This window comes from Ascaphus truei, chromosome 12 (genome assembly GCF_040206685.1).
Source record: "Ascaphus truei isolate aAscTru1 chromosome 12, aAscTru1.hap1, whole genome shotgun sequence".
Classification (NCBI taxonomy): Eukaryota; Metazoa; Chordata; class Amphibia; order Anura; family Ascaphidae; genus Ascaphus; species Ascaphus truei.
In genome coordinates this window covers 24,016,726-24,029,602 of record NC_134494.1, presented here as the reverse complement: position 1 = coordinate 24,029,602, position 12,877 = coordinate 24,016,726, and the positions used below count along the sequence as shown (strand labels likewise).

Genomic DNA, 12,877 nt, shown 5'->3' with positions numbered 1-12,877 from the left:
ATCGTGTTTGCATTTTTTTTATTTTTTTACTTATAAAATGTTTTACCAGGAAGTGATATATTGAGAGTTACCTCTCGTTTTTTCAAGTACAGTATGTCCTGGGCATAGAGTTAAGATGACAAATAATACATGGATTGGGAGTGTGTATAAGTATATAATCGCTGAAACAAAAATCATATTATTCAATAGAAACAACATGGAATGTATTTTGATGACAGAATGTGTAAGGACATATATATTTGTTACTGAAAGAGTAGTAGATATGTGGAACACCACGTAGAAGTGATAAGGGAGTACACAGGCAGGGGGAAAAAAGCCTTACAAATGTTTAATCAGATTTTTGTGTAATCTGACAGACTATGCTCAGTTTTCGCCACTTTATATGTATGTTCTATATGGAAATACTTGGGTAATATAAAGAGAGAAGTAGTTATTCCCGTCTCAAATGACGGACCCCTGAAGCAGTTGTGCAAGAAACCGGGTGGGCGTTGTACAGTAATTGCATGGAAAAATGAAGTGTGAATGATATATGGCAGCGGTGCGCAAAGTGGGGGGTGCGGGATATTTTTTTGGGGGCGCAGGCGGTTGCAGAGGTCCCGTGCTCTTCCCCGAGGCATTTAAATTAAATGCCGGGGGACCGCGTGAGGCCTCTGCAACGCTATACTTCCATGATTCTGGAGATTTGCTGTGACCGTCGCCATGGCCACGGTGTCATGCGGAGTGACATCACACACCCATCTCCATGGCAGCGTGACGCCACCAAACAAGTGGAGGGGGGCATGAGACTGAGGAGCAGCAGACAGGGGGGCGCAGCTAAAAAAGTTTGCGCTCCCCTGATATAAGGGTTATACTTTTTTTAATTAGATTGCTTGAAACAACCAACATAACACAAAAATGCTACCTGCACACTTCCCAGTCATTTTAACATGTTCCTCGTGAGCCCAAAAAAGTTGTCCTTAAGAATAAAAATGTGCATTGCAGCCTTGTATGTATGTATGTATAATTGTATGCATATAGCACCAACCATGTACACAGCACTTTATAACATTACAGTAGGATTTACATAATGTACATTACTGTCAGTGAATAGGAGGCGACACAAGGGTACTTCTGAGCACGGCGTTTATTAAGCCAAAAACAAGTAATAAACAAACCAGCTTGTTGTTAGCATAAAAGTGTTAAATCATATAGTCTCTTAGTAGGGCCTTTCAGTGGGGGTCAGTCCTTACTCCCTTCTGATCAGGGAGTGATGTGGGCTTTGGGGCCATTGTTGGCTCATCCTAGTACAGTTCATAAGTAACAACAACGAATAAATCAGACTGCTTACGTTTAAGAGCCAGGTTCCGGGTGACACCCCAGCAGCCCCTGTGTGAGTGGTCCCCTCCACCCTCCACCCTCCACCCTCCACAGCATCAAACATGGAACCAGAGAGAGCCACCTACTACCAGCCTCTGCATTCTTATCAGCCTGCCTCACAGCTGCATTCAATGAAGACCTGATTGCCCAGGTTAACTCTGGCTTGGTTAACCCTCTGATTACTAGTTTTAGCGGTCAGAGGTATGTTTTCCAGGCGTAGTGATCACATAGTGACTTCCCCCTGTCACAATGGGAATAAGTGCAACAGGTAAATCATAATATCAGACTAGAGGACACCCTGCCCCAAAGTGCTTACTTATGTTAAGTATTATTTCCCCCCTTTGAACAAACTGTTTCATGGTTGCTTGAGCTTGCACTATAATTAGGTAACACAAGTTGAATTGCCCATTACTCTGGGGGCACCATGGTTTCAGAGATACTGGTGAAGTTACTGGTGTTACTTGCGGTTTTATATTTTTAACGGATTTAAATGGCCGTCCAATTTGAGATCACAACTGATGAAGTTGAGGCATCCTATTGGCCAGCGTGACCCGCGGGTTTTAAGGACGGTTTTTATTTCCCTAGAGCAGGGGTAGCCAACTTCAGTCCTCAAGAGCTACCAACAGGTCAGGTTTTCAGGATATCCCTGCTTCAGCACAGTCTTTGACAGCCATTGATTGAGCCACTTATGCTGAAGCAGGGATATCCTGAAAACCTGACCTGTTGGTAGCTCTTGAGGACTGGAGTTGGCTACCCCTGCCTTAGAGGAAGCACAGACACTGGTATCTACACTGCTAAGTGTCCTGAGAATTGGGGTCTCTCTGGAGCTGACCATAATGTGATTCAGCTCAGAGTGGTGCCTTGGTCCCCATGTAAAATAAAATAAAAATAATAATAATAATTGTCCAGACGGGACTAAAAAAAGTACAAAAGCATTGGAGAACTGCACCATGAAAGGGGCATTGTACAAAACCAGACTAATAAGTATTATTGCCCTTTGAGATCTACCACCAGCATATAGCCTGGTCATTCGTTACGGTCTACATGCTGTATGACTTTCCTGGGGTAAATCGTGCATATGCGAGATACAGTCTTGTGAATACACTAGTCATAGACATTGTCTGGAACTTGACATGGGGGGGGGGGCTGCGAGGAAGCCCCCCTTCCTTCTTTTACCATTACCCACACAAGCACATACAAATAACGACAGACTCGGTCTGGAGGCATAAAAAGGCTGCGGCTTTGTTTATTATATAATAACAGCGTGACTGCTAGTCCCTGCCAGAATGCTCGCTTAAAAGGTTAAGTGAAGGGTCAGACGGGCCTTGACCCACTGGCCCTGTCAACCGTCGCCGCGCCCCCTTGAGCCGGCCGTTATCACGAGAGGGCTCCCGGAAGTTACGTCCAGGTGACCCCGACCACTAGCCTCTACCGCCGGGCTTTATCAGCCCCGAGCCCCTTCTGGCAAGGGCAAGCACTTACCCCCCAATTGCCGCTCCTGGCTATGTCTTTTACTTCCCCTAGTTCCTCCCCTTCCCGCCCGCGTCAGCGGCCAATCAGCTTGCCCCCTGCTCATGGCAGCCTGTTGCCATAGCTGCTAGGACTGCTGCTCTGTATCCATATTAAAGTTGACTTGTTGTTTCAGTGGATGGGAATACGAGCGGTCACCATCTGCCAGTCTGTATAGGAAAAGGAGGCAAGCATAGAGTCAGCAAATGTGTTCTGTAGGGTATCGGACAAACTGTGGCGTAGTTGGCTTATGCTAATGGTAATTTAACATAAGCAAGTCTATCTGGTTCCCCAAGTCAGCTCCCTGTAACCGTAGACAAGTCACACTCGGGGATAATTAATCAATGTCAAAATCGGTGCAAAAAGGTGCATCGGTCAGTGCTCTATATCGTAAAAATAAGTAGATATATATATATATATATATACACACAATATCTATATGTCAGATAAGGCAGTTGGCACTCCAATAGGTGCTGGTAAGCCACAGGTGCACGTCCCATATGGAGAATGTAGTTATACGTTACCGTTCCAAGGATTGGTAAACAAGAGACAGCACTCAATGTTGAAAATCAAAGTGTATTAGTGATAGCAAAAATACATCCAGAAATCCAACGTTTCGGTCCTACAGAATGGACCTTCCTCAGGAGGATACAAAATTGGAACTGTAATGTATAACTATATATATATATATATATATATATATATATATATATATATATATATATATTTATATAGTTATACGTTACAGTTCCAATATATATATATATATATATAGCACTGACTGTACATAATACATAGTACTATGTGTATGCAGTACTTTGTGTATGTTTATATACATATATGATATACGTGTGTGTGTGTGTGTGTATGTATATTTGTTTATAAAGCAACTGTAAATATTACTGTATGTTCATTTGCATGTCTTAGACAGGTCTGCAACCCTGTCTTTCCCCATTATCGCCCAGCATACAGCGCTTCCACTGCAGCAAGGGATTCTGGGAAATGTCATGCAAATGAGCACTCAGTGCCACCTTTTGTCACTTTTTTTACCCACCATCACCTTAATAAATATTTATATATATATATATGTATGTATGCGTGAGTGTATATATATAGATATGTGTGTGTGTGTATGTGTGTATATATAATATGCCCTTATAGCACCACCGACAGATTATTATATTTAGATTTACCTTGTCGGTTTTTTAGTTGCCTTAACTTGTCTTATGGATGTGGGGTCATCTCTTTTTCTCACAAAATATATATATATGTGTGGTGATAACCTACCCAAGTCTTAAATTGCAAAGCCGGTATAACCAACCTCACACTGATGAGACCCAAAAGGTCGAAAGAGCTGTCTGTGAGTGAGTTTACTGGCTTTGCATCTGATCCCAGGCTGTGTTTAAAACCTGTGTTTAAAACAGCGAGCATTGGCATAAGGGTTCCATGTAATAATGGATTGAAGGCACAAGGTGGCACTTCTATGATGTGTGCTGGGTGATAATGGTGAAAGGTGGGGTTGCAGACCTGTCTAAGACATGCAGATGAGCATACAGTAACATTTCCATTTGCTATATGCTTTACTGTGGAGGGTTTTGGTCACTTTTTTTACCCACCATAACTTAACTAAGTGTGGTGAAACCTATCCTTGCTTCATTTTTGCATAGCCAGTATAACCAACCCCATACTGATGAGACCCATTAAGGTTGAAACAGCTGTTTGTGGGTGGGTTTACTGGCTATGCATCTTAACCCAGACTGTGCTCAAAGCTGTGAAATGCAGCAAGCTTAAGCTTTTAAGGGACCATGTTAAATGGTTTTGAAGCAAAAGATGGCACTGTGTGCTCATTTGCATGTCATTTCCCAGAATCCCTTGCTGCAGTGAAAGTGCAGTGTGCTGGGTGATAATGGTGAAAGGCGGGGTTGCAGACCTGTCTAAGACATGCAAATGAGCATACAGTAATATTTCCATTTGCTATATGCTTTACTGTGGAGGGTTTTTGTCACTTTTTTGCAGACCTGTCTAAGGCTACGCTTACAGTGCCGGTGACGCGACGGCCGCTGGAAAATCAAATAGAGATGCCTTCCAGCGATCGCAACCAGTCCGTCGCTTCGCGCTTACTATAAGCACACGCGACGGCGGCAAGGCATTTGTTTTTCCGCGACGTCGCTGTCGCCATCGCCGGCACTATAAGCGCAGCCTAAGACATGCAAATGAGCATACAGTAATATTTCCATTTGATATATATATATATATATATATATATATATATATATATATATATATATATGTGTGTGTGTGTGTGTGTATATATATATATATATATATATTACAAAAATAGAAAATGTCCACGACACTCCAAGGTTAGAAAAATATAAAAAATAAATGTATTATATCATGAGATATAAACAATGAAAGAATAGAGTGACGTTTCAAGCCAAACAGAGGAGCTTGAGTAAGGGTTGTTTATCTCTTGAAACGTCGCTTTATTCTTTCATTGTTTGCATCTCATGATTTAATAAAATTTTTTTTTTTTATATTTATCTAACTTTGGAGTGCCATGGACATTTTCTATTTTTGTAATATATATATATATATATATATATATATATATATATATACAGTGTTCGACAAACCTATACATTTGCTCGCCCCGGGCCTGTGGATTTAACCCCCGGGCGAGTAAATATTGGCCCAAGCAGCACACGTTTGGTACTAGGTGGCGAGTAGATTTTTTTGTGTGGCGAGTAGATTTTTTGGTGATTTGTCAACCACTGTATATATATATATATACACACAGTGTTCGACAAACCTATACATTTGCTCGCCCCGGGCGAGTAAATATTGGCCCAAGCAGCACACGTTTGGTACTAGGTGGCGAGTAGATTTTTTTGTGTGGCGAGTAGATTTTTTGGTGATTTGTCAACGTGTGTGTGTGTGTGTGTGTGTGTGTGTGTGTGTGTATGTGTGTGTGTGTGTGTGTGTGTGTGTGTGTGTGTGTGTGTGTGTGTGTGTGTGTGTGTGTGTGTGTGTGGTATAAATAAAGTGGAATTTCTCTGCAAAACAAACAAAAATGTCACCTCATTGTCTCTTTCGGGATTGAAACGTTGATGTACATGGTGATTTAATACAATGTATTATTATTATTTGGGCTCCTTCATTCCAATAACTTGTGCACAGATTATTTAACAGGCTACCACGCTGGGGGGTTTTTTTTTTAGACTGCTTTCTCCATTTAGGTCATTTTTGAATTACACTTTCTCCAACATGTAAAAACAATGAAAAGAATAATAAAAGAAACAGAAGTCAGCAAATTTGTGTTTGATTTTGCTAATTACCCTGTTAGTCATCCGCTATTTAATTACAATGAATTGCTCATGAAGATGTCTTTTTTCGGGGGGGTTGCAGGCTGTTTGGAACGACGGGGAACTGTGCTGCCTGCAGTAAACTGATCCCAGCCTTCGAGATGGTGATGAGAGCCAGAGATAATGTTTACCACTTGGACTGTTTCGCCTGCCAGCTCTGCAACCAGAGGTGAGAACAGCACCACAAACAGATAACACAAACTTGCAGAGTGGTGACACAGTCACTACGTGTTAGAGTCCTCAGTCAAGGAGACAAAGCCACAGCTTTAGCAGGTTAGCTGATAGGGTTGCCAGGTGGCATCTCCAAAAATACTGCACACAATGGTGAAAAGTGTGACACACACATACACCCCTTTCACTGCTCCATGCTGTTTCCTCCTTTCCTTGGCTACATCCCCAGGCTCCTGCCACCTCCTCTTGATTGGCTGCATTACCCAACAGCAGCAAATCAGGATGGAGGAAGCTGCTCAGCCTCTAGCAACAGCCCTGGCCTCTCCCTGCTCGGGAAATCCCAATGGCCACCAAAGGCGGTCAGGTCTCTACAGGTATGTCCAGAGACGTAATACCGAACACATACATGTCCAGTATTACCGCTAATATTTTACTGGACAGTGTCAGCAAATACAGGACAGGCCGGTTCAATACTGGACATCTGGAAACTCTATGATAGCTGAGCCTTACCATGCTCCAACCAAACCAGAAGCGTTTAGAATCGCAAGAACCCTGAGCTGCTATCTTTAAGCTGTAAAGCTGCTAAATAGTTTTAAAGTTTGTTGAGTATGATCAGTTTGCATTAAGCCTTTAAGACTAAAACGGAAACTATACTTTTTTGTATTAATTTACACTAAGAAGGGTTTATGTCTCGAGGCAAAAAACTGCTGTAATTCTGGGACCACAAACTGCACCAGATGTATAAAAGAAAAATGATCCCAGTTAAAGAGGTAATCCACGCTGCTCATTCTGTTCCTCCGATCCTAGGACCCCCCAGTTACCGAGCAATGAGAGGTTTTGTCCATCAGGCAAGAATGCTTGTAAGAATCAGGAGGTGATGTTGTGACTTTCTATGGGTTACCCCACTGGCCATGGTTCTAGTTACATTTTCTATAAAAAAACAATACAAGAAAATGAAAGCTTGTGAACAGAGGGGTCTCAGAGGTCGGGAGCTACGGATGAGCCCCCCCAGATCAGGTAAGCTGGAAGTTTGAGGCTGACTGCTGCTTTAAAGCAAAATCATTTTTCCTTCATAAATATGAATGCAATGTTTTGCCCCCAGAATTGCATTTGTTTTGCATTGTTACGCAGACCTCCTACTTTCTTTAACGTTAACTGCCTACTAGAGATGTAGCCAGACTTACTGTTTTCAGCATCGGGGCAAGCCACAGAACCTCGACCGGGACTGCCCCGGTGCTGGAGTATTATAGCTGCGCGGGTGTCCGATCTGGAAGCATGGACCCCCCTCCCTTACAGCACCACCGCGGCAGCACCATATCCAGAGCAGTGGCTTCAGAGAGTAAGGCTGAGTCCATGGTGACTCAGCCCGTGCGGAGGCGCGCTGATGCTGAGAGAAAGCGGGTGCTTTCCCTGGCCTTGGTTAGCGCGCCATCCGGGGGCGTGTTGGGGGGGCGGGCCAGTGACGTCACAGAGCTGGTTCGCCCTCATTGTGCGAACCGCTCACGTGACCGGCCCTGCGCTCCCATGAGCGCGAAAATGTAACATTTTCATAAGACACACGCTTGCGGAAGCGTGCGCGAGCCCCTGCTAAAGCCACTCTCATTGCGTCTGCAGGGGCTCACTGCCGAGCAGCAGCGCACCTCAACACGGGTCAGCGCCTAAGCGCTGACCATGCCCGAGGCCTAAGTCTCACAACATCTGCGTAGCAGTCATATTCAGTAGGAGTTGAGAACCAATGAATGCTTTTTCTTTTTACATTTCCTTTGCATTGGTTGTAGATTCCAGGCCTGAGGTGGCATTAACCTCTGCGCTTACAAGACCATCATCAAATGTAGGAATCATGAACTGCACATCTCTTACATTGGACACATACTGGGATAGAAAAGACAAGCACAAACTCTCATCAGAATAAACTTTAGTATAAATGTAGTAGGAATATCAATACAACCATGAGAAATTAAAAACACGCGGGTATAAAGATCCCCAATGGCACGAGGTTACCGGACTCACACGAGCACCAGACTGGTATGAGCCTCATAGATGAAACCGCCACGGTGGCGGTTAGCAAAGGTGGATAGGTGCCCAAATTCAGAAGAACATCCGCTCCGGTAGGGAAAGCACCGGGTGTCGAACAGGCAGGTAGTCACGGTCCTTGAGAGAGAATAAGCTCCGGTGAATGAAGCACCCGATCCAGGTCCCACATGCAGGTAGCCACGGCATCACGGCTCTGCAGAGGACCTATTGGACATTGGACACATAAAAACACACTTTCTTGCACACGTCAAAGCACATATATCGGCAGCTTGTTTCTAACAATTGAATTGTTCTTTTCCCATGGTTTAAACTTCTAATGCACATGACATTCTGTCTGTCTGATGTTATCTGTTCATTCCCTTGCAGTTGAGTTTCCTTATTTTTTTTTTTTTTTTAAAAAGCTATTTAACTTTGATTATATGGCCATGTGGAACATAAGAAATAACAGGTTTAGATGTAGCCCACTTAGCAGACGTTGAATAAATAATCAGTTTGGTATGATACACAATTAGGCTTTTCACAAGTACATTATTTAAAGAGCCGTACTTGAATCCTAACATATACAAAGATAGCTTTGGGAAGAATGTTTTCTGTCAACTTAAGATCGGCAATAAATCTTGATTGACCCATTTGATGGATGACTACACTTCAGGGGTATAGTGACATCTAGTGGCCCTGTAGTTTGGTTTGGATGGGGAATCAAATTAACATAAAACTACACAACATTTTAATTATCCTAATCTGGTAGTTTATATATATTATAATATGCCAAAATAAATCTTGTTGTTGAAGATGTACAGTAGCCAATTAGGTTGGCTATTGTTAGCCAATATTACTGTATATATTACAATCGAACACTAAGAAAGTGGAGCAAAAAGTGACCGTTTGCATGTCATTACCCAGAATCCCTGGCTGCAGTGGAAGCACTGTATGCTAAGACATAATGGGGAAAGGCAGGTTTGTGGACCTGTCGGATACATTTATATGTGCTCATAAGTGGTATTTGTATTTAATGTACACAATATTACAATGTCATTTGTTGAGGCCTGTGTTAATATGGCATGTATGTACAGTAAAACATGCAGATTGCTCTATGATCACACACCCACATTTATTATGTTGTGTTGGCCTTGTTTTTTTGCACTCTATTAAAGGTGCAATTCAATGGAGAAATAAATTGAACTTACAGCAGTAATATATTAAGTTAGTAATTCTATATAGTCCAAAGTGGCCTTTCGGGCTATTTTCAGATAAAAAATATCCATTGACTTCAACTAATGGAATTTATAGAATAAATGCCCTTAAATGGGGTAAGACTAGGTGATTGACATCTTCTTTAAAACAGCTAAGGTGTATTTTACATTTGTCAACATTTTCCATTGTTTTAATTGACAATGGAGAATCTAAATGGCATGGTGATTGTAATTTATATTCACTGCAACTCGATCATACCTCTGTGTAAAATGTAACCCTTCCATTAACCACAGATATACTTTTTGATACAGCAATAATAATTATACCTAAAAAAAAGATTCGAGGACTCTAACTTGCAGATGCAAACGGCAAATAAATAGGCCTTTTAATGGCTGCTTCTCCTTGGGTCGTTCAAGGTGTTAGCAGGCCCTATCTGACTGGTAAAGACTTCTCAGCAAGGGACTTCATTATATTATTTGTTTATTTACAAAAAAACATTTTTTACATTAGGTCAGGGGTGGCTAAATTCAGTCCTCAAGGGCCACAAACATTTCAGGATATCCCTGCTTCAGCACAGGTGAAGCACTGATTGAGCCATCTGTGCTGCAGTGGGAATATCCTGAACGTGACCTGTTGGTGGCCCTTGAGGACTGGAGTTGGCCACCCCTGCATTAGGTCCTCCTTTGACACACTTACAATATGATATACAATAATATTTGAGATATTCCCACCAAAGTTCTGAAACGCAACTGAAATCAGAACCGGATATTTACAGAAGCCAAGGGATGCCGTAAGTGACACATAATAACAAGATGTAGATGGTACTTTTTACAAATGATGGTTTCGGTATGAAGAAAGTAAGGCACATAATCAGAATGTTCAGTCAATGTGGCATCTGTTGATGTTCACTAAGACGGGATAACCTAAAAGTGTGTAAACGCTGTAATACACACAGAGGGGAGAGCTTGCATGGTGGCTGCAGGCTGAGACATTGTAATAGCAGTACAAAGAAAGAAGTTTTAATGTCACTGTGTGTATCCCACTAGGTTCCGGAGGTCAGGCTGTCTGTATCTCCAGAAAAACATAAACAAAATAGATATAGTACAAAAAAAAAAGAGCAACTTCAATAGTGTATGGTCTGCAACATAACCTTGCCCGGAGAAACGAAATCATGCTCACAGTGAAAGAATGGGAAGGAGGTAGCATATAATACAAACTTCGAAAGACATCAAGGGTCTCAGTATAATATTCTCCAGAGAAAAAGTAGTCCTTAAAAAATAGTCATACACCCCTCAAGCAGAGGGTGGTAGGTTAAGGGGAAATATTAGAAGGTATCTTTTCCCCGAAACTGTAGTACTGTAGATGCACAGATCATGTTGCTGTAAAGATTATGGAGGTTAACACAGAGAAGGATTTGAGACATGACTGCTTGGTAGAGACACAAGGAGACGCTGTATATGGAAATCAGTCAGTGACGTTAACAACAACAATATGAAAAATGGACAGACCTGTGTGTCGTCAAAGTGCTCCTTATCTGCCTTCAATTTCTAGGTTGGCAGAACAGAGCATACTCGATGGGATGATGTCACGCATCACAACCCTGACTTTTAATGCCTCAATGTTAATCCCTCCCTTGTGGTTACCAGGCACCCTTTAATATGAAATATTGTTTTCTCTCTAGATTTTGCGTGGGGGACAAGTTTTTCCTGAAGAACAACATGATCTTGTGTCAGATGGACTATGAGGAGGGGCAGCTGAATGGAAGCTTTGAGTCCCAAGTTCAATAACAAACAAAATCCAGCTTCGCTGAAGCATAACAGAATGGATGTTCTGCCGCACAAGCAGTGAAGAGCGTCTGTTGGCTTGCCTGCAATATTTTTTTAATTCTTGGTCCCCAAAGGACAGTATACAATAATGTAGTACTTTCCCCCACCCTAAAACACAAAGCAGTTGCAATTTTAGATGTACAGTTGTGCCTGCTTAGCTGAGCACTGCATTTGCCTGTATGTTTGTGAGTTTTTTGGGGGGCGGGGTTTGGGAAGGTTCTGTACAGTCTGTTTTATGTATATAAACTGGAACATTTATTTTATGAAAATGTAATGCAATTTTATTACTGGTGTGAAATTAAAGATTATGAATGTTTCCTGTTTAGATTCCAGTCTATTCATTAAATGTTGAGTAGGCACTAGTTTTCTTATTTATAGTAAATAAATGTAAATATATATGTAGCACCTTTTTCCCCACCCTAAGTGAGATCATATAGCTACCGGTGTATTCTGGTGCCGTGCATACCTGTTTGGTAGAACAGAAGGCCATGAGAACTTTCCGATGGTATGGGGAGGCATAAGGACAGGCTCTCAATGATGATCCTTATAGCGCAGCGCCTCCAGCCGGTGAGGATCCTGGTGCAGCCAGGATGGTCCGCACTGGCAACACAGGTAGTGGCCCAATCAAGTAGCCACAACAGAGGGATTCAACTGTGTCTTTATTAGCAACATACATGTAGTCATGACAGGCATATTCCCTGAAGTAGTATCTAGTATCCACAGGGCTTGAGGCCCTGTAGGCCCCTTATCAGCTCCTTTACCCCTGATGGGATAAAGTTTAAGTGCTTCCACTCCACAGATGTTGGTAAGAGAACTCCTGACTTCTGGGAGAGTGTCATCTTATGTACCCCAGGGGAGGGGCTTGTAACCCTGCCCCATAACAGGACAGGTCCGATACTGACGGGCATCACATCATGGGCATGTGACCCACCCAGTATCCTCCCCAGGGATGACACTCTCTTGTTGTTGTTAGGCCAGCCCCTGGATAGAGCAATAGTGTATCCAGGCTGCAACAACAAGCTAGGCCTCCATGAGAGAGCTTATCCCCACAGTGCCTGTGTCTAACAGGACTTTTACTGGTAGGGATACAGAAAAGATGATAGCCATGGGACCAGGATATATATATATATAATATATATATATATATATATATATATATATATAATCACAACAAGAAACAAACAGAACACTTATATCAGCACTCTAGTATATCCAAAAAAGGTATATATACACACATTTTCATGCACACATATTTTATTTCTTCCTCTGCTACAGTATATATAGTAGAGTTCCAAAGTGCTGGGAAATAGTTTCAGACAAGGAGAATCCTGCTTGTGAAGCCAACACAACATAGACAAACACATTCTTCAAAGTACAGTTCTCCTCTACGGCCCGGGCCATGGAGGGGTGAGGCGATCCGAA

The 12,877-nt window shown here is 42.3% G+C and overlaps 1 protein-coding gene across 5 annotated transcripts in view; it reads left to right on the top strand.

The window, feature by feature from the left end:
* The window catches only part of LMO1 (LIM domain only 1), a 99,728-nt gene extending 87,957 nt beyond the window's left edge, over positions 1-11,771 (top strand). For all 5 annotated transcript variants that reach the window (XM_075567032.1, XM_075567031.1, XM_075567033.1 and 2 more), the window contains 2 exons: positions 6,274-6,399; positions 11,311-11,771. In XM_075567032.1, coding sequence (XP_075423147.1) covers positions 6,274-6,399; positions 11,311-11,416 — 232 coding nt within the window. In that variant the 3' untranslated portion in view covers positions 11,417-11,771. The remainder of the gene's footprint in view (positions 1-6,273; positions 6,400-11,310) is intronic.
* Positions 11,772-12,877: the final 1,106 nt, after the last annotated feature.